The sequence below is a fragment of the Labeo rohita genome, chromosome 23 (assembly GCF_022985175.1).
Source record: "Labeo rohita strain BAU-BD-2019 chromosome 23, IGBB_LRoh.1.0, whole genome shotgun sequence".
NCBI lineage: Eukaryota > Metazoa > Chordata > Actinopteri > Cypriniformes > Cyprinidae > Labeo > Labeo rohita.
In genome coordinates, this window is record NC_066891.1 from 10443634 (window position 1) to 10470263 (window position 26630).

The following is a 26630-nucleotide window of genomic DNA, read 5'->3' on the forward strand; positions in this document are numbered from 1 at the left end:
AGTTCACTTTATATTTAAGACAAGGACAAGCTTGTTTAGAACATTTTATTCTTTTACGAATGTTCTATAAATGTATCAAATTTGGCATATCAGTAATTAATAATTGATTGTAATTGATTGTTCTCCTACACCCCGAAGGAATCTCACTGCGGTAAAGATCAAGTTTAAAACTGTATAAATGTCTAAAATATAAATCGGAGACTTAAAAGGAGACTAATCTACTGGATTAGTCATAAAAGCATAGATATTTCATTCTAAAAGAAAATGAGAACTGGCAACTTACACAGCAAGGGGGAAAACAACTGGCATTTATATAATAGTTTTAAAAACACCTGAACAGTCTCTAAGAGCTTTAAGTGATGTGCTGATACGGGTTAACTGCTGTAGCTGGATGTGATCACATGACCTCATAGCCGCTGTGGATGGCTCGCATCAGAATGCAGGACAGCACGATGCCCGTGATCTACAAAAGCAAAACAAATGTATTGGTTAGTGTACGAAGATGTTGTGACATGCATATGATAGGAAAACCAATCTTGCGGATTTTACCTGTACAAATGCAATGACCAGAGCTGCAACAGCGATCCACATGATATTTTCCCTTAGATCTTTGTTCATAATGGGCAGACATCCCTGTGTTAAACAAATGCATAAAATAGAAATAGAATTGTATTTTTTTGTAGACATTCTTTGTAAAAATGCCACAGTACAGAAGAGTCAGCCAAACCTTATAGCACTTTAAAAAAAAAAGTTTCTTACATCTGTGTAGATCTTGTTGCCATCTTTGATAGCTCCAACACCACAATCCTTGGTGATGTTTTTACAGCAGGTGTCTGGGACTGATTTGGCAGGGACAGCTTTTGAATTTGACCAATCTTCAGAGGAGTTTACTCCACAGCACTTAAACTAGAAGAAAGACATTACAAATTCATATTTAACTGGTCTTTTTGTGTACTGTCAAGTGTATTGTGCATAAATTCTCTCACACACACCCATATCAGTGTTTCCCCTACCATTATATTAGGGGGGGAACCCCGTCCCCCTCGAAGGTCAAGTTAATTTTATTTTCAACATAGCGCCAGATTACAACAGAAGTCATTTAAGGTTACCTTTCCTGTAGAACAGGTTTATTCAACTGAATTCAATTAAAATTTATTTGTATAGCGCCTTTCACAATACATATCGTTGCAAAGCAACTTTACAGCAAATTAAAGTTTTTACAATATATTTATTAGTAGCGTACTAGTGGTGACTACGTCAGGTCTATAATCTTTTATTATACAAACTAAATAACCTTGGTATTTTTCTTATTTACACGACAGCATGTAATTTCTGTCTCTACATGGACACGCGTCTATAATTTCTCCTCCGCAAAACACTGACGGGATCGTGAGTCCATTCATAAAAACAGAATTTACTCTATAGCACGGAATGCCAAGGAATTCATCGATTTTTGGATAAATAAATCATAAGTTGGTCTGTCACTTAATTCGGATTGCGATATGCACTAGTGTCTGTGAATATTGAAATGCAAAAAGACCGTTTAAATTTGAATCCTGCATGTTCCTTTGTCTCTGTATGTATGAATGGCAGAGACTCGGTTTTGTTTACTACATAAATACTGAAGCACGCGTGACGCTCGCGGTGATTTTCGGCCTCTGCGTCTCAGTATATGACGACATGAACACATAAACTTAATCTTGCTGTGAGAGTCACTTAATGTGAAACTAGCATCATATCATAGTGTATACAAACAGAAACTAAATAAAAGTACAGTTTAACGTGTAACATAAATATATAAGTCTTGTATTACTTTTGTACAGTGAAATGTAGCTTTATTTATTCCTATTTTTGCCAAATTTAAATGAAATAATTAAATGATAAAAATAAATATTACTAAATAAAGATTAACCACTTAATTCTAGTAAAAAAAAAAAATAACAATTATTATTAAAATTATTATTATTATTAACTTTTTAAAGGGGTCATCGGATGCCTATTTTCCACAAGTTGATATGATTCTTTAGGGTCTTAATGAAAAGTCTGTAATATACTTTGGTTAAAAATTTTCAATGGTTGTGTAAAACAACACCCTTTTTACCTTGCCAAAATCAGCTCTGCAAAAATCATCCCATTCTGGTTGAGGCTGCTTTAAATGCAAATGAGCTCTGCGCGCCCCGCCCCTCTCTTCTCTCTGTGATGCAAGGAGCTGCTCTGAGAGATTGTTTACTTTAGCCGCATTTAACGCGTTTAGCTGCTAAACTTGCTAACTAGCACATTATTAAGAAAGGCGATCGCAAAGATTCTTAAAAAAAACCCTTTTACTCACTTCTGTTGTAAGTGAAGCTGAATCATGAATGATTCGAGCGAACATAGATGGATATATGTGGATCGGGAGGTGCATTCCCTTCACAAACATACGTAAACTACTGCATCTTCAGGGCTCAGATGTCGGGAGTAAATGACGACCACTATGTTCATTATTACACCCAGCAACACAACACCTCAATCGCTCAATCGGAGATATTCTTGTCTAATTTACATCCCTGCTCCTGCATCGAAAACAAAGAGGATGGACTGTGACAGCTGATCTGAGGTAAAATGCTCATGTCAATCAACTATGGTGGGAGCGGCCTCTGACAGTGTGACGCCACAACTACAGGCATTTGAGAATGGCTCGATTTGAAAAAGGGAATATTATTTTTACAGATTAATTAAAAACCACTCCATGGATTTTTATCATTATAGGGTAGTTTTGTACATACACTGCCAACACACATTAATGTTCAAACAACATGTAAAAGTGAACTTAGCATCTGATGACCCCTTTAAACTGAAGATTTACAAAATTTTTCTTCCATGTTTTAACAGTAAACCTCTGTTTGTTTGACAAAAAAAATAAAAAGGTTTAATTTTCATTTTATTTGAAAACATGTTTTATGCCTTCATTTGATTATCAGAAAAATTAAAACACACATGAATTTCTGTGCAAAAAAGAAAAAGATTGTAGGGCCAAACTGTTTAAAATATTGAATTTGAGAATTTTGGGACTTCCTTTTTCACTGAAATAAACTATTTTGTTATTACACAGAGAGTATAGTACAGAATGGGATCCCCCCCCTTGCATCTGAACTCTTCATATATAGATATAGATATAGATAAATAGATAGATAAGACGGATATAGTAGGGCTGTCAGTTTAACGCGTTAACTTAATTAATTAGTTATGAAAAAATTATGCGATTAAAATATTTTAAGACCTGTACGTAATCTTATATTTCATATAGTTGACATATGATGACAAATATGATGCAGGGCAACAGCTCCACAAATGCAATAAATTCAAGATATTGGTGCAAAAAATGCCCCTGTATGTGTTTTGTCTCATATATTTATATACATCACACGATATCACACGGGCAACTAGAGCAATATGACAAGAGTGCTGATTTTGTCCTGATCTATCACAAGCTTAAATGTGATTTTATACAACAGTTTAATAAATAAAAAGTTAATATTGTGTTATTTTAAACACTATATTATGTGTTTTTGCTAAATTTTGCAGAGAACATATTACCTTAGCAGAATTGTTGCGTGTGTCTGAGCAACATAGCAGTGTTTAGTTTCTGAATGAATCCGCATTTTGAACGAATCGTGTGAACCAATGACTCAAAAACTCATTCATAAAGAGAGCCGTTTACTTCATTCCTGAATGAATCAGCTGTTTGAACGAATCGAATCAAATAAGTGAATGACTCATAGAGACATTTAGACAGCTGTTTTGGTTACCAATGATCATATGAACAAAAATACTGATGTTTCTTATCTTCTTTTATGTTCTATAGTTTACGTTGCAGCCTAAATGTTTATGTGTGATAAATTCTGTTGAATCAAATAAAAAAGTTCTTTCTAAAGCTACAAATTATAATGTCTACTTGATCATTTCTCATTTAACACAAAAATAGCTTTAAATAATATTTTGTGGGTATTTTCACTGTCAAATTTATTTTGCGATTAATTAAATGAATTAATGGAAACATCATGTAATTAATTAGATTAAAAATTTGAGTACACAGAAGCTACAGCGATCTATCACGCCACATTAAAAAGTGCCAAAATGGTATTTATTGCTGGAAAGAATTTAAAATCTGACACTTTGTTTCATATCAAAAGCCTAGCCTATTGCTATTTTATTGGAAGAAATACTATGTACTGTTCATTCATCAACTGAAAACAGCATATACTAAAAGATCGACTGTGATTTAAGAATCGATATTGGTTCATTAAAATGAGAATCTATTAAAATCCAAGAAATATATATATATATATATATTTTTTTTTTACCCAGGCCTAGGTATTTTGTTTTTAAACACTGCGCTGTAGGTTCATGACTAAAAATTTAAATAAGAACAAAAATAAAAGAAATGTGTTATTCTAATTAAAATATGAAAATTAAAATGGCGGGTAATAACAGATTATGACATAATTTTTACGACCCTGTAAATATATAATTCAAATTTCCAAGACGAATTACAGCACAGAGTAAAGTCTGTCACATGTCATCACAAGAGGAAGCAGGATGTCAGTTTAGCGTCAACAGACAGCACTGAGCAAACAAAATGGGAGAAACTCTCGAGACTTGCTCATGTACACGTGAAACTGGAAATCGGAGCAGGATCACAGGCCTTGTTTGGACAAGCATCACATCCAAAATGTGTCTGGTTTTGGTTTACTAACATGTTTCTGTATAGTATCAAGAGCCTCCTTGTTGTCCGTTTCATTGTATCCTGCGACCAAGCTGTCCAAGCCTTTGCTCAACAGATCAGTCAGCTGCAGAGAGAGAGAAATTATCATGAGCCAAATAGTACTGGGAAGCAGATTAATAAAACTGAAGTTCCAAGAAGAGAGCTCACTTTCGTACGCAGGACATATCCAGTGATGGCGGCTCCGATTTCAATGATAACGATGAGGGAGAGAAAAACAGCAAACTAGGAGAGAATAAATAAAGGAGAGGTGATTTCAAAGATTTTAATGATTTTATTGAGAGCTGGTAGGTACTGTGCTACTGTATGTGTGAGCTGAGGCACCAGTTTATTTTAACTGTTTGTTTTCCATTTTAGTCAAATATGCAGATACACATCTATTCTTCCAATTAAGTGTCTTGTCATGAAGAATCTGGTTTGACCTGTTAGCCTAGTGTTGATCATGTCAACACAGACTTGCTGCAGTTTACAGCAGTCAGTATATAAACAAAAGCATCAGCAACAAGTTGAAAATATAGTCTAGATGTTGTGTAAATAGTGTAAATGTGTACCAAGTTACTTGGGCAACACTGTTTACTTTGTTAGCGCACATTGATAGTCTTGAAGTGAACACTTAAATTGAAAAAACAAAAAAATTGTTTGTCTGGGTAATCTTTAATCGAAATCTGCTTCTGCTCTGGAATGGCATTCCTTCTGTTATGATGTCTGTTTCACTTAACCATTCTTCTCTAACCGTTAGTCACTGAAATAAAACTCCACCCTCTATTCCATATTACTTTCAGATGAAAATATATCACAAATATTGAAGTAAAGTTGGCAGCAACTTCCAGTTCATGCAGATATTAATATCTGTCTGCTGCACCACTAAACTTAACGTATTAGTTCACTCCAGAATTGAAAATTTCCTGATAATTTACTACACCGCTATGTCATCCATTCTTTCTTCAGTTGAAACAATCCCAGCCAAGGAATAAGGGTCTTATCTAGCAAAACAACTGGACATTTTCTAAAAAAAATACAAATTTATATACTTTTTAACCAAAAATGCTCTTGCACTAGCTTGACTTGACTTGTTGGAAAGGTCACACGTGATAGGTGGAAGTACCAACGGAAATTTACAAAGCGTGAACGTGCAAAGAAAGCCAAACACCTTTTACAAAAAAAGAAAAAACAACAATGTTGAGTTTTTTGCCCTACCCTACCTTTTTGAACCTGAGTGCACAGATGAAGAACTGACCGCGTGTGACCTTTCCAATGGGATTACGTAATGCATGAAGTCGTAGACGCACATTGCAGAGCTAGTGCGAGATGAGCATTTGTGGTTAAAACGTATATAAATTAGAATGTTTTTTAGAAAATGACAGATCGTTTCGCTAGATAAGACCCTTATTTCTCGTCTGCGATCGTGTAGAGCCCTTTGAAGCTGAAACTGAAACTGCAGTTTGGACCTTCAACCCGTTGATCTCCATTGAAGTCCACTATATGGAGAAAAATCCTGGTATGTTTTCCTCAAAAACATTACTTTCTTTTCAACTGAAGAAAGAAAGACATGAACATCTTAGATGACATGGGGTTAATTAAATTATCAGGAAATTGTAATTCAGGAGTGAACTAATCCTTAAGTTAATTAATGTATAACCGCACAAATAAACTTAATATTTCAGTCAATTGTTAACAACTACACTCTTGCATGTTAATGTTGTAACATTGTCCACTACCCCAGTGGATGCCAGATTTAATCATAAATTTATATTTTCTGCAATTTTCTGTTATGATTTCTTGTGCATTAATACTATTTATTGCTTTAATATTGTTTATTATTTTATTAGTATTATTATTAGTATTATTTATTGCTTCTGATTAATTTTACACACATTCCCAAATCTTTAATATTAATCTATTTAAATGTCTATATTAAATGTCTATATTTTCTATATTAATCAACTTAAATGTCATGTCATACTTGTTGGTTTAGCCTTTGTTTACAAAGAGCTTGTGGTCTAATAGCTAAGTGTTAAAAATAAATGGTGCAAACAAATTTGAGCCCCTAGTGCAAACATCTGAAGCAACTCATTAAACCACTTCCTCTATCTTAAAATTGTCTGAATGAAAATTGGTTTACATGAATCCCTGAACCTCATTATATGCATTCCTACCATGGTGATCATGCATTGATTCTCCTTCCAGGCACCACAGCAGCCAAAGAATGCGATGAAGAAGATGATGACTCCCACCACGATCACCACTAGAGAAGACCCAGTATGTCCTTTCAGGATGGCCGTGGCATTGATAGAAACTTTCACCAATACCCCCACAACTATTAAGGCCAGGCCACACAGCTAGGGATAAGAGACAGAGAAAGGAAGTGTTTTAGTTGTTCCTCATTCTGTAGTCAAACTGACATTAACCTGCAATTAACGTAATTTTTAAACATACAACAATCACTTATTTGGAATCATAAAACTTGAAAGAGAAGATGATAAAAAAGAGACTCAAAAAGAGGAACCGAAGCCTCAAAACAGATGCAGGATATCACATGTTTGGTTTGCATTCTCAAATGAAATTAAAGACAAATTCTCACTTAAAACTATTATATTATGTAACTATCTTTATAGTTATTTAGAATTTAGAATGAGTAATTCATTTCTAAATTGAGAAATTAGTAATTTAGAATGAGTAATTCATTTCAGCTAGGATTTTTCCACTAAAGATGTAAAGAACAGAAATAGTTCTTTCTAGTAACTTGTTAGTTATGGGATGTTACAGTAGGATGTTAGTGTTAGCATTAAAGAGAAAAACAAAAAAGGGAGTTGTAACTAGGCGTGGGTAAGTTATTAGAATTTTGAGAGCCTTTGCAACTTGGCGATGGCTTGAAAAAAAAAGTTTGACAGCAATCAGGAAATTAGTTATGCACCATCATTATCACACTGATAATGTACTGTGTAAATATCTCCTAAGTAAAGTAGGACTGTTCGGCACAGCTGAGCAAAGCGTAAAGGTTGTTTAGCAATACGTATGTGTCAGCAATACAAATGTAGGATGTATGGGCGTCTCACAGCAAGTCAACAACCCAGATCACCTTTTATGACTACACCGATCCGGCTAACATTCACAGCGACACCCGTGTAAATATTTGAGGGTAATAAGTGGCAGCAGGTACCTGAACAAAACTGACAAACAATCGGAGGTCGAATCCTGCTGAGTAAAATAAAGATATACATTGAAATCATCAGGAGTGTCTATTATTACATACAGGAACACATGACTATGTCCTTAATAAGGAGTGTCGTTTAATCATCTATCAGGAATCCATATTCCGGGTGGCCTTTGACATTTTTTTCATTGAATGTGTCACAGATGAACGTTGATACTCATACGCGAAAGTCACATGACGCCGTCACAAATAGGAAGATCGATCATATGACTGAGACTGAACTTTTGCATTTCTCTTGCTTTCACGAAGAAATGTAAGATTATAGTTTTATATAAGAGAGTAATTTTTCTGAATTTTATTTTATTTTCTAGTTAAAAAAAAAAGCAAAGCAAACACAACTATAATTCTCAGAATCCCTGGAATCGTTCGGAGTCAGAATCGGTTGAATGTTTGGTTTGTATCAGGAAATGCTCCCAAAGTGAAATTAAAATCATGTAAAATTAACAGAAGTGGAACTAATTCATTTTTTTTTAAATTAATAATGGAACTGAAACTAATCAGATTCCTTGTTTTGTGCTTTCTAGCATTACATTTGGGAATCTCCATGTGATATAATCTTATTCAGATGCCACAAAATTTCCCTGGGAAAGTCTTCCACATATGTACTGTTTTTAAACCCATCCGACCGGTACATACATTATCACAACCCTTCTCATTTATTTTGATGTTCATTGAACACCATAACTACCATTTCTTGTGTCGCAAATCATTTATTTAAATTATAAAAGGTGAAAATCTGTACTGTGTGGTGTAACAGAAAATGTAATGTAAACTTAAAAGAAAAGTAAGATGAGGTGAATCCCAGAAAGTGATCAAACAGCCAATGCAGTAATTATATACACTACCAGTCAATTTTTAATGTTTTTTAAATAAGTCTCTTCTGCTCACCAAGCCTGCATTTATTTGATCCAAAGTACAGCAAAAACAGTAACATTATGAAATATTTTTACTTTTTAAAATAACTGTTTTCTATTTGAATATATTTTAAAATGTATTTTTTTAGCATCATTACTCCAGTCACATGATCCTTCAGAAATCAGTCTAATATTCTGATTTGTTGCTCAAAAAAACATTTATTAATATGTTGAAAACAGCTGAGTAGACGTTTTTCAGGTTTCTGAAAATTCAGAAGAATAGCATTTATCTGAAATAGAAATCTTTTATCTTTATCATAACTTCTGATCGATTTAAAGCATCCTTGCTAAATAAAAGTATTCATTTCTACCATTTCTTTCCCAAAAAATACAAAAAAATAATTCTGACTCCAAGTTTTTGGATGGTATAGTGTATAATGTTACAAAAGCTTTTATTTCAGATGCTGACATTGTACCTTTCTAATCATCAAAGAATCCTGAAAAAATGTACTCAACCGTTTTAAATATTGACAATAATAATACAAATATTTATTAAATGGCAAATCAGTATATTAGAATGATTTCTGAAGAATCATGGGATACTGAGGACTGGAGTAATGATGCTAAAAATTTAGCTTTGATCACAGAAATAAATTACATTTTACAATATATTCAAATCGAAAAAAAGTTATTTTAAATAGTAAAAATATTTCAAAATTGTACTGCTCACAGATGTTTCTTCTGTGAGCAGGAGAAACTTCTTTAAAAACATTAAACTTTTGACTGGTAGTGTATAATAATGTTCAAATGCAGTTTAGGTAATTAAATCTGCCCAAATATAGTGCAACAAAAACTAAAGATTAGTATGCTTTTGTGTTCACAGGAAGCATACATGATGTAGGTGTAAAAATGAGCTTGGGGCCTTTTGCACATCCACATCAGAGCATTTGTGAAAAACAAGTTGTCAACTCCTACAAGTACATGGCCATTACCAACTACGTTGTCAGTTTGAAGGACAGAATGCTATACATGCAAGAATGTTTTGTTTTGTTTTTTCAGGAAACATACCACTAAATGCTCAGGTTACGCTTTAAAAAAAAGTGTGTCGTGTGCACATTTACACCAGGGAATACTTAGACACCAAACAATGTCAACACCAACAGCACAAGATGACTGCATGAGAGAACAGTGCTTTGTGTGATCAAACAAACTTGTTGGGATAAAGTGAGTGCTATTTTCCATGACCTAAAAGGAAGCCTCCATTATCAGCAAACTGCCGAAGGACAGCCATAAACACTTTAATCCCCAAAGTCAACTAACAGCGAAGCGTTAACAACAAAACCACATTTCTGCATTAAGAACGTTTCAATTGTATGCCTTTGAAAGGCTGTGTTGTGTCTTTCGACAAGTTGGGATGATAATGTAATGAAGCTGTAAACAAATCAGTGTAGTTTACTTTGAATTCACCAAAATATTCTCATTAGCTTCCAGCATGTAATGTGAGGGCTCACCCATGTCCTGAATAAACACCCGTGCTCATGATCAGCCTTTGAAAGCTCAACAGCCATATTTCATCTACATGCTAACGCTAAATGACTGTATTCCCGAATCTGACTAAGCCAGGAAATATTCCTGAATATTGTGAAAGTTTTTGGCCTTCTTCCACTCTGAGTCACTATAAAATGAAACTTATTTTGCTCCGTTGAACTCCTTGACTGGCAAAACTTTCTCTCATAGTTACTAAGAACTCTCAAACTGCATTCTGAGGTTTAGAGGGGGGAGGAGGAGTTATGAAATACCACAAGATTTGAGAAGTAAAGAAAAAAACTGACCTTTTTATTTCTCCTTTTCACGTCAAAGCCACTCACAAAACTAAAGTCAATGTGAAGCAGCATGAATTGTAAAAAGGGAGGGTTGGGAAAGTGTTTCATATAAATCTTTCACAATAAGGCCTCCAGATAGCATGCAATAAGCCAACGGCAATTCACAAAAACGGGTCGGCAGTTCTACCACATGCCCTAGCTAATACAAAATTCAATGTGAAATAATACAGAAATTATGTGTTACTCACCCAGAAGATGAAATTAAAGAAAAAAAGCAGGTATTTGACACATTTTGCTCCTCCTTCTACAGCCATGGTGCTTTTGATTAAATCCTAGGGGAGAAAATGAACGTAAAAACACATAAATAAAAGTAAGTAACCACACCCACTGCCTTTAACACCTGCAAGGTTAAAAATACAGAACAATATATAGGTCAGTGTACTGATACACTAAATGAGGTTAATAATTAACTATATATTGCTGAAAGTCAAATATCCTTTTCAGGCAACTGAAAGAAACTATAAGCAATGACAAGACACCAACATAATGTCAAAGGGCAAGATTACAAAGAAATATTATTACACTATGACTAAACAATTGTATAAATGACTATAACCTTTCAAACAGAACAAATCAGATACTTTCCTCCAAGATTTTTTTTAGGGTGGACAAGCAAAGCTTGACCTAATGACTAACATTATAAAATGACTTGAAATTAACTCCAAAAATATTTTTTGGAGTGGCTGATGTCTCATCCAGCATGTGATGTCAGTTCTTACAGGACAAAGTATCACTGGACAGTAACTCAAAATGTTTTATATAATTATATGGAAAATGTGAAAACCTTTTTGTGAAAGATGTTATACAAAAAAACTACAGTCAAAATAAATGTTGGTGAAATGTGTTTTTTGGACCCTAATAGTCCTCATTTTCTTTAACCAGTCCAAAAGAAGTTTAATCAGGTAAAATTTAACATCAGAAATGCTAAAACTGTCTTAACTAACACGGAACAAAGTAAAACCATGAGAAAGGTGAACTGTTATTACCTCATCTGACTGCAGTCACAAGACTAATATTCACCAGGGAGTTTAGTTCGTTGTTTAAAATAAAGTGTTAATGTTTACTGTCAAATCGTATTTCGATTGTTACACGATCTTTAGTAAACCATTTGTAAATAAACAATAAATATGTAAATAAAGTTTGATTATGACAACACTCGACGGCATTTCTTGTTTGTTTATGATTATCCTTATTTCTTAACTCATAAGGTTTTCATTATGGTATTTAACACTTAATAAAACACAGGTTTCGCATGTTTAAAAAGAAACCCACCAATACGTCTGAAGTTTTTAAGACTTGGGGCCTCGCTCCTTCCGAAAAGATTGTTGATATTCAAGCTACGACACAAGAAAATCGCAAAGGAGAAGAAACAATGTGACTATTCACAAGGTTAACTAAATTACACGCCGCGTGTATTTTCGAGGATTTCTAGTTAAAACTAACTACTTAGGATAACAAAGAACGAACACTCCTTATAAACGAAGAGAACGTGAAAATTACGTCAAATGTTGAGTTTACTCGAAAAATTTCCGTTACATGCTAAAGAGATGACGCGCGTCTGTCGAGAGAAATATCGGCGAGAAATAAAAACGCTTAACTTACCTCTGGTTAAAATGCCAAATTTAGCGTCCAGGAAGACTGTAGAGTGAAAAATTGGATGCTGTCTGTCCAAGCAGCACTACACGGATATGAAAGTCGACTGTGTAAATGTGATCCGTCTTATAAATGCACCCACCCCTTACTGTAGAAGAGGCTGAACCTCGAGCTGTTTATCAAGCTTGTCTCATTAAAAGGCCTAAAACAGATCAAATAGTTTATAATGGTTAACAGGTATTGTCAACAATACAGGCGTCACATCGTAAAGGTGCACTCTAAGTTAAGAAATGACCAGCACTTATAGATAAAGCCACCATGTTGACATGACCAGTTATAAACATGAGTTATACATAATATCTAATGTATATTATAAGGATGAGTGTATTATCTGTAAACAAACTAAGTGTTTTCACACCAACAGGTGTCAGTATTAAGTCTAAAACCACTGAGACAAAAGTAAACATAAAGATGTCTCAGAAGTAAAGTTCATATTTTAATTTTGACTTGACATCATATGACTGTGACATCATACATAACCAGTCCATATCAGTAATAAAGGTACAGTTAAGGTGTCATGTTGTTTGTTATACTATATGAGGTACTTTTATTGCTGTCTTGTAAAATCATTTGACATATTAAAGACGCCAGCAAAGATTAGAAGTCTTCCTTGTTATACATTCACACCCAGTGTGATATTATTTTATTGCAACATTGTCCTGGCCTGATAAAATAATGCTAATAGACCACAGGAATGAATTACATTTAACACAGTTATTTAAAGTAGGCCAACAGAGGCTTGTGCAGTCATGGAAAGGGAATTCCATCAGATCTATTCTGAAAGTTTACGTACTTTAACAAAAGTAAAAGACTTGACTGAATTACCAGTAAGTCTTTTTTTTAATTTCACTTAACATCTGCTTCATATAAACAAAACTGTTGTATGACGATCATGTGGATGACATCATCAGCAATGATGCAACTTTAATTCTAGGGAAATTCCACTAAGGTCTGCACAAGTTACTTTTAAGATCTACTTAGTAACTTTTGTCCTGTTTTTAAATACAAAAGGGTGGAAATAATCTAATTTTATGTTTAAGCCTCCCCCAATGTGATGAATGGTTAATGAAAAATCATTGAATCAAAAAACATTTAGAACCAGTTCATTTTGTTTTTTGAAGTTGCGTTCAAAATCTGAGAAAATGGGCATGGCACTGTTTATTTAACCCATAACATGAATTTATTTAGACTGCAAGTAAAAAAAAGGAAAGCACTATATCAGGTTTCATCAGTCAAAGATTTACATAAATGCACTTTTCAAAAACAGGTTCTTCTGCATTACAATGACAGCAACATAGGTATGTTTTGAACATCCTGGTTTTACTTCCTGTTTATGGTCGACACTCGACTCACAAAATATGACAAAAGCCACCGGTATTCTGTTTACATTTAGGATAAAACTAATTCGGTGATCACATCGCTGGTCTTCGTCTACTATATACACCTTTACTAAAAACTAAATTTAAGAGAAACTACTTTACTTTCATTCTTAACATATTGGCAAAGACAAAAGTGCTAAATTAATGAATCCTTGAAAAACACCAGAGTTATAATGCCAAAAGGAAATAAAAGAGAAATGTCAGTCGTACATCAGTTTTATTGCATGTTACATATGCATTTGAATAATTATATTGGAAGCCAGTGAGTATTCAGATATGAAAGGTGGGTGGCAATGCAGCACGCAATACAAAGACATGATCTGCACATTATAAAAGCACACATAGTGAGCACAGTCAGCAGGACGTCTCTTAGATTCCAAGCGTGGTTAGGGAACCTGAACTTCCGATCTTCTTAAACCTATTGGCTGCAGCAACGGCTATGTAGTTTTTCTGTACATAGGAGACAGGTGGAAGAAAACAAAAGAGAAAGAGAGAAAGAAAGCATTTAGTATCTTAAAACAGTGTTAAGGAAGTGGTAAAGCACTGTGGCCTATGTATCACCTTCCACAATCGCCTGGCCATATACTTCTTTAGAAGAACCTGTGACTTGAGCACGATGTTGCTGCTCTTGGCTTTCTCAGTAATGTTGTTGAGCCATGGGTGTTTGAGACACTGTGTAGCACTTAGACGACCACTGTATTAAAAAAAAGGAAAAATCTTTTGGAAACTATGCAGGCCACTAATCTTGGTATGCTTTCACTGAATGGAAACACGTGTTTCACGGAACACACTTAAAGGATCAGTTCACTTCCAGAATAAAAATGTTCCTGATAATTTACTCACCCCCATGTCATCCAAGATGTTCATGTCTGTCTTTAAGTCAAAAAGAAATTAAGGTTTTTGAGGAAAACATTCCAGGATTTTTCTCTATATCATGGACTTCAATGGTGGCTAACAGGTTGAAGGTCCAAATTGCAGTTTCAGTGTAGCTTCAAAGGGCTCTACATGATCCCACCTGAGGAATAAGGATCTTATCTAGCAAAACGATCGGTCATTTTCTTAAAAAATTATACATTTTTTAACCACAACTGCACTAGCCTAACTTCACACATTACGGAATTATGCAAGCGTAAAGTCATCGCAGCATCGCAGTGTACAAAGCAAACGTGCAAAGAAAGTCAAATGCCCTTTAAAGGGGTCATCGGATGCCCATTTTCCACAAGTTCATATGATTCTTTAGGGTCTTGTAAGAAATTATAGTATGCCTCGACCCAGATTCCACTCCACAATATATGTTTAATAATGCTCATTTCCCAATATGGCTTAATTATTATAGAGAAGAAGAAAGTCAACAGTTATATTGTTTCTAGACCATTTAGGATGATTACATCCTGAGCAAATGGTGACCCATTGTAGCATGGAAGCGGGTGTGGGACACTGAGAACCATCTCAGACAAAGAGGTGTTAGAACATGATTAACATACAGACCACAGCTGCCACGAAAGTAGCAACTTCATTTACAATAAGGGTAGTAAACTTTAACTGTATAAAAGGTTTGAGCTAAGGATGTTCTGGGTTCATTCCGACTCCGTTGAACCCAAGGTACAACATGTACTTTGTCACTGCTATTCTGCAATAAACATCTTCATCAAGATCTTCTACGTCCTCTTCACTTTTTCTTACAGTCTTAATGAAAAGTCTATAATATACTTTGGTTAAAAATTCTCAGTGGGTGTGTATAACAACACCCTTTTTACCTTGCCGAAATCAGCTCTGCAAAAATCATCCTGTTCTGGTCAAGGCTGCTTTAAATGTTAATGAGCTCTGCTCGCCCCGCCCCTCTCTTCTCTCTGTGGAGTGACTAGCTGTTTACTTTAGCCGCATTTAGCCGCTAAACTTGCTAAACTGCTCCAGCATCGAAACAATGGAGGTCGCACTGTGACAGCTGATCTGGGGTAAGACGCTCATGTCAATCAACTATTGTGGGAGCGGCCTCTGTCGGTATGACGCCACACCAACAGGCATCTGAGAATGGCTCAATTTGAAAAAGGGGATATTATTATTATAGGGTAGATTTTACATACACTGCCAACACACATTTCATGTTCAAACAACATAAAAAAGTGAACTTTGCATCCAATGACCCCTTTAAAAAAAAAAAGTAAAACAACGATGCCGGACCTTTTTAGAGTTTTTCGTGCTACCCTGCCGTTTTGAACTGGAGTAGACAGATGAAGAACTAACCACATGTGACTTTTCCAACATGATTGCACAATGCATGAAGATGCGCATGCACATCCCAGAGCTAGTGCAAGATGAGCATTTGTGGTTAAAAATTATATAAATTTAAATTTAAAAAATGACCAATCGTTTTGCTAGATAAGACTCAGCTGGGATCGTGCAGAGTCCTTTGAAGCTGCACTGAAACTGCAATTTGGACCTTCAACCTGTTGGCTCCCATTGAAGTCCTCTATACGGAGAAAAATTCTGAAGTGTTTCCTCAAAAACCTTTATTTCTTTTCGACTGAAGAAAGAAAAACATGAACATTTTAGATGACATGGACTGAGTAAATTATCAGGAATTTTTATTCTGGAAGTGAGCTAATCCTTTAACACACTTGCAGGAATAGTTCACCCAAAAATTAAAATTTGCTGAAAATGTAAAATTTCCTCATCAGAACATTTGGAAAAATTTAACATTACATTACTTGCTCACAAATGGATCACTGTGGATTACTGTGATGTGTTTTTCGACTTGTTTTTCTGTGTGTTTTTCAACAATTCTGACGGCACCCATTCACTGCAGAGGATCCACTGGTGAGCAAGTGATGTATTGCTAAATTTCTCCAAATCTGCTCTGATGAAGAAACTATTCCTTACATGTTTCTGAAGTTTTTGTTTTTTTTTAGATAAATTACACTGCTAAGATGAACGTATTAAGTATTAGTCTTTTCAATGTAAGTCTTTACAGTTTTACCTTCTTTCTCTGATCAGCAGGTTGGAGACGAAGTCCCGAGCCTCAGCAGACACATGCTCAAACGCATCCTCATCAAAGTACCTACATACATCCAACAGGGGGCGTTGTTTTACAACAGATTTCACTTTTAAAAGTCCTTTTAGAGCTGTAGATCTAAATATAAGTTTCAGTGCTTTTTTGTAATTAGCTCATGTTCTGTTGTGTGTAGAATCAATATAATAGCAGCCTACCAGTTTCCCATAAGCACATTGTTGAGGGTCTGGCTGTCATCATCACCCAAAAACGGCGAGAGGCCACTTAAGCTAGAACAACAGAAATCAAATGTGGATTTTTATTGCTTCTCCAGTTCAACAGCTCATCTAACATGAAGCTAACAGGGTTGCACAACTTTCTTTTTCTGTTTTGAATGCGACCCAGAATACTTCATAACACTGGTATTGCTTTAATTAGACTAAGCATTTGACTGAGTGACCCTGGATGCTGTTATATGCATTGTTTGATGTTTTTGGATTCACTCCCAGTACCCTTAGCAGACGTCACAACTATCACTATTTTTATAAATCACTCATAAAAATAATTGAATTCGCAATCAAAGCCTGCCTATGTTTAAATTCACACATAGACATTTGTTTAAATGATTATGCAATTGCGAATTATGTTTTTTTGTGTGTTAATGCGACTTACAGCATGTATGTGACGACTCCCAAAGTCCACATGTCTGTAGGAAAGGAGACAAAATCGAAGTTCACCACCTCCGGAGCTAAAAATTCAGGTGTTCCAAAAGAAACTTTGAGCTTCTCTCGTGGTTTATATCTGAAGAGGGACAAATAGAAAAGTCACTTGAACCATAAAAATAAGCCTTGGCTCTAATATTTGAACTCTTCGAGGATTAACACATTCAGAAATACACAGTGGTCACTGGAAAAGTATGTAAGTCAAATGTCATGCCAACAAAAAAAAAATGGCTGATGACAACACTAATCTTGATTTGAACACGTAAAACATGCATGGTCAAGTACAATACAATGGTAGTGTTAAATCCCACCTCCTCGCTAGTCCAAAGTCAATAATTTTCACCTGATGGCTAGAGCGATTAACAAGTAGAATGTTCTCTGGCTGAAAAAAAAGAGTGATAAACCGTTACACATTTCCCTCTGACATTCCAGTTTCCATAAAGGCTTATGCGATAATCTCAGTGAATCCCTTGAGAAAAGAACAAAACCCCTAGTCTAAATCAGAACAACGTGACTCCTTTTTGCTTCATCTGTTACCTTGAGGTCCAAGTGAAGTACATACATCTGGTGCATGTATTGGACACCCTCACAGATCTGTTTCACAAACACCATGGCATCCACCTCAGTCAGCGGACAGCTCTCGTCCACAATTCTCTCGAACAACTCGCCTCCCTCTACACTGAATAAAAAAAATCTGTAATTTCATCTGCCATGTTGCACTTTAGCTAGTTGTGTTTATTGTATATGAAGGATCCCACTACTCACTACTCTAGGATTAGGACAACTTGATTCTTGACCTCAAAGGCTTCATAAAGTTGGAGGATATTAGGATGACTGAGCTGGTTCATGACCTGGATCTCATTTAGTGCCATGTCCTGCAAAATAACAGGAATAAGCTTGAGAAATTCATATCATGAGCATAATTCCATGTGTTTTGTGAGTGCTTTTGTTCATCTGACACTGAAGACTGGTGTGATGGCTTTTGAATATTCAGTTTTGGCATCACAGGAATAAATTTTAAACAATAAAAACTGGTAGCAGAGCAATACTAGTATGCATGTTATAGCACTTCTATTTAAAGTGCAAATGCTTTCAGTTATATTTGTAAAGTATTATAACATGCACACAGATCTGGTCTACTTACCCTTTCTCTGGCATTCCTTGTGTTGATGATTTTAGCAGCGAGCCTCATCCCTGTCTTAGTCTCTGTACATTTGTGCACTTTTCCAAAGCGACCACTGATGATACAGATATTTACAGATGAAGTCAAAAGTTTACATACACCATGTTATTTTACCAAAATAAGGGGGATCATATAAAATGCATGTTAGTTTTTTATTTAATACTGACCTGAGTAAGATATTTCACATAAGAAACATTTACATATAGTCCACAAGAGAAAATAATAGTTGAATTTATAAAAATAATCCAGTTCAAAAGTTTACATAAAATTGATTCTTAATACTGTGTTGAATGATCCGTAGCTGTGTTTTTTTATTTAGTAATAGTCCCTTGTTTGTCCTGAACAGTTAAACTGCCTGCTATTTTTCAGAAAAATCCTTCAGGTCCCACAAATTATGTGGTTATTCAGCATTTTTGTGCGTTTGAACCCTTTCCAACAATGACTGTATGATTTTGAGATACATCTTTTCACAATTGAGGGACTCATATGCAACTATTACTGAAGGTTCAAATGCTCACTGATGCTTCAGAAGGAAACACGATGCATCAAGAGCCGGGGGGTGAAAACTTTTTGAATTTGAAGATCAGAGTAAATTTAACTTATTTTGTCTTCTGGGAAACATGAAAGTATCTTTTGTAGATTCTGAAGGTCAGTACTAAATGGGAAAAAAAGATATTTAGGCAAAATAAGAAAATGTACACATCTTAATTTGGTTCAAAAGTTTACACCCCTGGCTCTTAATGCATCATTTTTCCTTCTGAAGCATCAGTGACCATTTGAACCTTCTGTAATAGTTGCATCTGAGTCCCTCAGTTGTCCTCAGTGTGAAAAGATGGATCTCAAAATCATACAGTCATTGTTGAAAGGGTTCAAATACACAAAAATGCTGAAAAACCAAAGAATTTGTGGGACCTGAAGGATTATTCCGATAGCAGGCAGTTTAACTGTTCAGGACAAATAAGGAACTCATGAAAAACTACCACTAAACAAAAAAAAACCCAGCTGTGGATAATTCAGGTAAGAACATAGTATTAAGAATCAAGTGTATGTAAACTTTTGAACAGGGTTATTTTTATAAATTCAACTATTATTTTCTCTTGCGGACTATGTGTAAATGTTTTTTTAAGTGAAATATCTTATTCAGGTCGGTACTAAATCAAATAAATAACATGCATTTTGTATGATCCCTCTTATTTCAAAAAAATAATTAACATTTTTGCAGATTCTGCAAACTTTCGACTTCAATTGTATTATAGTGTTAAAGAAAAAATGTCAAAGGTGCTAAATAAAAAATTGCAATTGTTAAATAATTGATTCAAATGAAATAAATGCAGTACACAGTTACAGGAGCAGAAATGATCATCTCACCCTCCCAGCACTTCTCTAGTGTGGATATTGAAGGTATCACTGGGTGGAGGGTTAGACTTCAGTGCGACAAACCGATGAACAAAAGGCGCAGGCTGAGGTGAAACATCGTCTGAAAAAAGTCAGGAAAACACTTTGTACTAGTTCACTTTTTTTTTCAGACAACTGTCTTTTTATCCATCTAGATCAGTAGGGAATCTTGGGTCAGCCATCATTATGATACGATTATGGTGTTGATATCTGATCTATAATGCTCTTGTGATGGGCTGGAACGGGAACAGCTGCAGGAGAGTGGATGATACATTAATGTGCCAGGGACAAAGGATTATCATATTCTAGATACTTCAGATTTCTAAGGTCAGGCTCTACCAGAGGCCTCCTGTCACCTCTTTAACCTTTAGAAACAAATTCACACGAGCAGAGTTCTGTCATTCGGTGGTTATTTTCTCTTCTGAATACGGTTTACTGACATTGTCAATTACACATTTCCTTGAACTTAATTTCCTTTTAAATGATTACATTTTTTAATATTATCATATTGTACCCATTCGATTTCTTTTTATTATTCTTCCTTTTTCTTCCATTCAGGATGTCTATAGCAGCCCACAGAATCACATGTGGGACAGTTATGAAATTTGGCACACAGATAGAGAACAGTTTCAATATTAACCACAGCAAATTTGGAGTCTCTATCTCGAACTCTCTAGCTCCACCAATTGGCCAAATGTGTACTTATATTTCTGCTAGTAACTTTTGAACAGTAAGGTCTAGAAGCAAAATTTCTACAGGCCAAGTTTTTTCGCAATTTTAAACTATGTGACAAATCTACTTTTTTCAGACTCGACCTAGACGGTTTGTCAGTTTTTCACAAAAACTAGCTCAGATGATCTTCGGACAATGCTGGCAAAAACTCGTAAAGCGTGTTAATAAATTTGACTAAATTGACCCTTCACAAACAGCTTGATTGACAGGCAGTCTGACCAATCATAACGCAGAATCCACCATTCTGTCCAACAAACAAATCAGACAGGAGAGTAGATTAACTTCAGTGGACTTAAACTTGAAACACTGTGTATTTTTTGTTGTGCTTTAAGTAAAGAAGAAAAGACGCTTGGTTCACTCGTCATTATCTAATAAGGCAATACAGTGATCTGTCATGACACATTAAAGAGCCACAAAACAGTATTTATTGTTTGAAATTCATTAACAAATTACATTTTAAAGCTGAAACCTTGTTTCATGCTAGAAGTAACCTGCTCTGTCTTCTCTGTCGTCGTGTTGTCAGTTTCCTCTTACCTCCGCAATGTCTTTTTCACTGTGTTAGAACATGAAGTGTACTGTGACAGTGGCACTGTTTGTCGGACATAGCAACAGTAACTAAGGAGAGCGGGTTTTGCGAAGGGTCAGTTGGCACAAAAATGGACACAAAGCTATATCTTCACAAAGCTTTAGCGGGTTCTGACCAAACTTGGTGTGTCTTATACCATGCATGACCTGAGGGCACATAAGTAGTTTTGGCATGGCACCACCTACTGGTCAAAAGATACAAAAATTTGACATTTCTGCTTATAACTTCTGACCAGCTTGGCCAAAAATTGATTGGTCTCTGTAAATTTGAAACGACATACCGAATCAAACAATACCTAATTTTCCCATGTCAGCTTCAACCCTAATCAAACACACCTGAACTAGCTAATCAAGGTGTTCAGGGCTACTTAATTACAGATAGGTGTGTTGAAGCAGGGTGGAAACTTAAATCTGCAGGAATTAAGCTTTCCAGGAGCAGGGTTGGAGAACCTTCATCTTTACTATTTAAAGACAGCGCCTTAGCTCTTCATTTTTACCTTGGGCTCTTAATTGCAGCTTACAGCTATATTTTTTAATTAGATTTTGTTATCAACAACATAGAACAAATGTCTAAAAAATACAGGTTACTTACCTATAACTTTAAAACAGGTTTTAGGAGGGTTACTGCTTTTCATCTGTACTGGATTCTTGTCTGTAGCTGGAGTTATTTTAATTTGTATTCCACCTGAAATGTGGTTTGCTGCTCCGACTGCTTCAGTCGTTTTCTTAGTCGGAGGCACTGATACCGGGTGGACCGAACCCGACTTTCCACCAGTGGCCTGCAATCTGTATAAGATGAAAAACATTGCTTTAAAATTGTGGTGTAACCTTTTTTGTTTTTAAAGTCACATATGCTTACAGAAGCTGCATTGATCAAAAACAGTTTATTTTATATAATGTACTGACATTTGGTACTTTCTGCTTCAATAAACTGCTCAAATAGTGATAAATTGCAGTTTATATTGGGGAACAAACAATGCATCAACTGCTTGTTTTACCTCTGTAAGGAATTCGGGCAGCTCTGCACTTGTCTGAGCGCAAAAGCTTCTTTTGTTGCTGTAGTAACATTTAGACCCATTGTTTTTGGCGGTTTGTGGCTTGGTGGTAACAGTGTTGCCTCTTGTGACGTTGTTATTTTTGTTGTAGGTGCATTAACTGATGATTTTCCAGAACTCTGCACAGTTGCTACAGGAGGACCCAGACTTGTTTTGGGAAATGTTTGGACTGGTGTTGAATCTGTAGGGACTTCTGATATAGTAAGCTTGGGAGGATTTTTGGGTACCAATGAAGCTGAACACTGAGGCATTGCTGGTGCAACCAGTCCAGTTGTTTTCGGTATGGTATGATTTGGTAGGGTTACCTTCACTGCTTCAGTATGCTTCTGTACGATAGTACTGGGCAAAACCCCAGCCGTTGTTACAGGAACAGGTGCTTTGGTGTTTGGCAGTGACACCTTCTTGTCTTCTTTGGCTTCTGTCTTTGGTGGAGCAATACTTGGAGTCCTCTGGGTCACCGTTGAAGCAGCAATGACAGGTTTTAGGACATCATTTTGGTTTGGTGGCATGTTCTTATTTTCAACCTTATTGATTTTCTGCATTTGATGTCCAGTGGATGTTTCTTTTTCTCCCTTAATTTGCAATTTAGGTTCATGTTGAACTTTGATGTCTGTTGAATCTTTTTTAGCTTGATGGTCCTCTCTTATACCATTGTTTTCATTCATTTCTAACAAAATACCTGCACAAACACAGAATATACAATATAAGTCTTTATTATACAAGCACACAAGTTATATATACATAGTACATATATATTTTAAACCCCAAAGTCATTCTCTTTTATTTGTATAACCTTTTATTTACAGTTTGTCTTTAGTCAGGTGATTTGTGGGTCTCCCTGTTATTCTGCAGTGCATAAATAACAGGCTCGTCATTCAGATTTATGTCCGTCAAAAAACGACCATGACAGTCCTGCAGCCCTACTTCGCCTTTCCAAATGACATATATAGAGTAATAACATAGTTTATTATTGTAGTTACCTTTCTCAGAGGGCACATTAAAAGCATAGGGCGCCATTTTATGCTCTCTGTCCAAGCGAACGTAGACTTCCTCCTGTCAATAGAGATTGATAGAGGCAAAAACTGTTTACAAACAGGAATAAAATACATGATAAAGACCTGTTCACATCAAGTACGATAACAGTAATGATAACTATGTTAGCGTCAACGCTACATGATTATTATATAGTTATGGTTTTGCTACACTAACACTAGTTTAACTATGGCATTTGTGGTTATACAAATGGCAATCAATACACCTAAAAAAAAACATGGTTACTACACTTTTACTATAATAAAACCATGGTTAATTTTCGTAAGAGAAACAATCCAGTTTTAATCATTAAAACCATTAAAAATGGCTTTCTGTAGTGTGTTCTGAGACATATTCCATTATGATTTAGTAGTTTTAACACACCATCAATAGAAGGAGTCCAATTACCACTAGAAACCCACAGGGTCAATTACAGTTTCCGTTAAAACTAATACAAGTCACATTATAACCAGTAACCATCCGTTACGAAAATTAACCATGGTTTTACTACAAATAAAACCAAATAACAATGGTTACTATAGTTAAACCATGGTAACCACAAATTAACCATGGTCTTGCTACACTAACTGTACTTTAACCATGGTATTTGTAAGTAAAAAGTATGGTTACACTTTTACTATAATAAAACCATGGTTAATTTTCGTAAGAGATTACAAAATTTGTGATGCTGTCTATTGTTTTTTTTTTAGCAGGGTGTCATTATTATTGTTGTTGTGGTGTGAACTTTAGTATTCTCATACATTTTTAAATCTAGTTATCATCATTGGCGTGAACGGGCCTTAAATTTATTTATGCTATGTTGATTAATGCAGTGACTGTTTGCTATAGTCTTAAGAGTTAATGGAAACGTTTATGAGCAATTCTGGCTGTTGTCCTTCTTTCCACTGACCGCAGAGGTTCGAACAGGCAGTGATTTCCGTCTCTGTAGAGCCACTAAAGGCACAGACACTCTCTCACATTGTCTGTCCTCCAGACCTTTCATATTTAAAAGACAGAACAGAAGATTATTTAGACACCAGCCTAGCTCCAAACCTGTATAACTGTGGAAGATAAGATATTTCTAAGAATGTTGGTAACTAAACAGTTATGCTTCCCTTTGACTTTCAGTGTATGGACAAATACAATGGAAGTCAATGACAGAGTTTGCTTATTAACATTTAACAGCAGAGTTTTTAGTGCGGTTGGACAGTTTAAATATCTAAACATCATTGTATTCTGGCTCCGTACCACGTGCCAGTTCCTCCAGAGCTGTTCTCATTTCCAAGACTTTCTTTTCAAGAGAATCCAGGAGTCTGGTTTGAGCTGACAGCTGACTGGTCACTGTCTCCTGCAGCGTCCTGTGCTGAACGCAGGTCCCACACATGGGGCAACTTCTCTCTGGGCTCAAGAGGAGCTGCTCCACTTTAATCCGTAGGTCGTCAACCTTGGCCTCCAGGGTCGTGGGGCTGGACGGAGGCACGGGGCATTTCATAGACCCCTTGACAGACATGGAATAAAGGTTGTGCTACAGAGAGAGATGAAAAATCTGAAGACAAGGTCTTCTTAAGGTCAAAATTACAATTAGGCCTGTGGATTTACACCCAGTGAACGTCATTGTAGTTACTTCAAAGTTTATAATAGAAACCCCTGCTAAAATAAATGTACTTGAACCAGACTTAGGTTTACTGGTCTTAGCTGATCTCCCGACACTGAATGAAAAGAACCCAAACCTCTTTTAAAAAACGCTAACAGATCAATAGATACAACAAAGACCAGCAGACAAGTTTTTGACAAAGTTTTCCATGCAAAGCTGACAAATATTATTAACTTTTTTTTATCTTGTAGTTAACGTTAAATTAACACAATTGACTAATTAAGTTAATATTATAATTAAATATATTACTTTAAATTACTAAAATTAAATATTTTAGTATATAAAATACAAATAAGGACAGTTTTATATTTAGCTATAACATTTCAAATTTACAACTTTTGTCCTGCTGTATGACAAAACAACTTTTTAAAAGCAGAAATATTCTATGACTGTTCTGTAACAATAGACAGATGTACAGTTACAAAAATTATAATGATATTAAACAGTTATTCAACTAACCTCCATAGTAACTGACTAAGTATCATCTTAATGTCATCAGACTCAACTCCAAATAAGATATTTCACAATAAATTCTGTTTCACACCCACCTGTAAAGATGTTTGCCCAGTGTAAAGTACATGCGTTTTCCGCCAAGGGTTTGAACAGACTGTTCTCTGGCGTTTTGTGGCAGCTCAGAGTACCAGTCTGTCAGATTCCTCTTTTATCACTCCGTGGCCACCTCACCAGAAATAGGCAGACCACAGAAAGGGGGGGGGGATCTCACAAACAGTAAACTGATAATAGAGGCACGCAGAGCTGGCCCTGGGGAGGGGGCACAAAGTCTTTCCAAGACAAAAAGAGTCAAGACAACAAAGCATGAGCTGAACGAATGAGACACGTACCTCTAGCGCTCAATCATGCACTGCTGACAGTCATGCAGCATTAATGGAATAAAATCGCTGCCCTTTACTTAACATTTAAATAACACATCAAAACTTTGCATTACTAGTGATTAGTAAAGTGTCTAATTACAAATAGAAAGTGCAAGAAGTAAGACTGTTGAACCCTAATGAATGCCCTTCCATTAAATTAGTTTTCATACTTTTGACTTATCTGAAAATAATAGTTGAATAAGAAATAGTTGAATTTATAAAAATGGCCGAGTTCAAAAGTTTACATACACTTGATTCTTAACACTGTGTTGTTACCTGAATAATCCACAGCTGTGTTTTTTTGTTTAGTGATAGTTGTTCATGAGTCCCTTGTTTGTCCTGAACAGTTAAACTGCTTGTTCCTTAGAAATATCCTTCAGATTCCACAAATTCTGTTTTTTTAGCATCTTATGTATTTGAACCTCTTCCAACAATGACTGTATGATTGAGATCCATCTTTTCACACTGAGGGACCCATATACAACTATTACAGAAGATTCAAACACTTCAATGCATTCAGAAGGAAACAATGCAGTCAGAGCCAGGGGCGAAAACTTTTGAACAGAACAAAGTACTGCCCTTCAGAAGCTACTTGCATGTTTCCCAGATGCCAAATAAGTTTACTTATATTTACGTTAATGTCTTATGTCTAATATCTTAAAAAAA

The 26630-nt window shown here is 35.5% G+C and overlaps 2 protein-coding genes across 2 annotated transcripts; both read right to left on the minus strand.

The window, feature by feature from the left end:
• Window positions 1–31: 31 nt before the first annotated feature.
• On the minus strand, window positions 32–12484 carry cd63 (CD63 molecule). The gene is made up of 8 exons (XM_051095955.1): window positions 12316–12484; window positions 10902–10985; window positions 6919–7101; window positions 4913–4987; window positions 4737–4829; window positions 760–906; window positions 550–633; window positions 32–463 (listed from the first exon to the last, which is right to left on the minus strand). Exons 2-8 carry the CDS (start codon window positions 10965–10967, stop codon window positions 398–400), a joined length of 714 nt encoding a protein of 237 aa, XP_050951912.1. The 5' UTR covers window positions 10968–10985; window positions 12316–12484; the 3' UTR covers window positions 32–397.
• A 1459-nt stretch (window positions 12485–13943) lies between these two features.
• Window positions 13944–25766, minus strand: mylk2 (myosin light chain kinase 2). Its single transcript, XM_051097492.1, has 16 exons — window positions 25641–25766; window positions 24687–24963; window positions 24349–24434; window positions 23387–23459; window positions 22350–23085; window positions 21944–22137; window positions 20008–20116; window positions 18601–18694; window positions 18222–18331; window positions 17994–18135; window positions 17768–17838; window positions 17407–17535; window positions 16953–17024; window positions 16723–16803; window positions 14307–14439; window positions 13944–14195 (listed from the first exon to the last, which is right to left on the minus strand). The coding sequence occupies exons 2-16, from the start codon at window positions 24946–24948 to the stop codon at window positions 14115–14117; spliced, it is 2373 nt and encodes a 790-aa protein (XP_050953449.1). The 5' UTR covers window positions 24949–24963; window positions 25641–25766; the 3' UTR covers window positions 13944–14114.
• Between the last annotated feature and the right edge of the window lie 864 nt (window positions 25767–26630).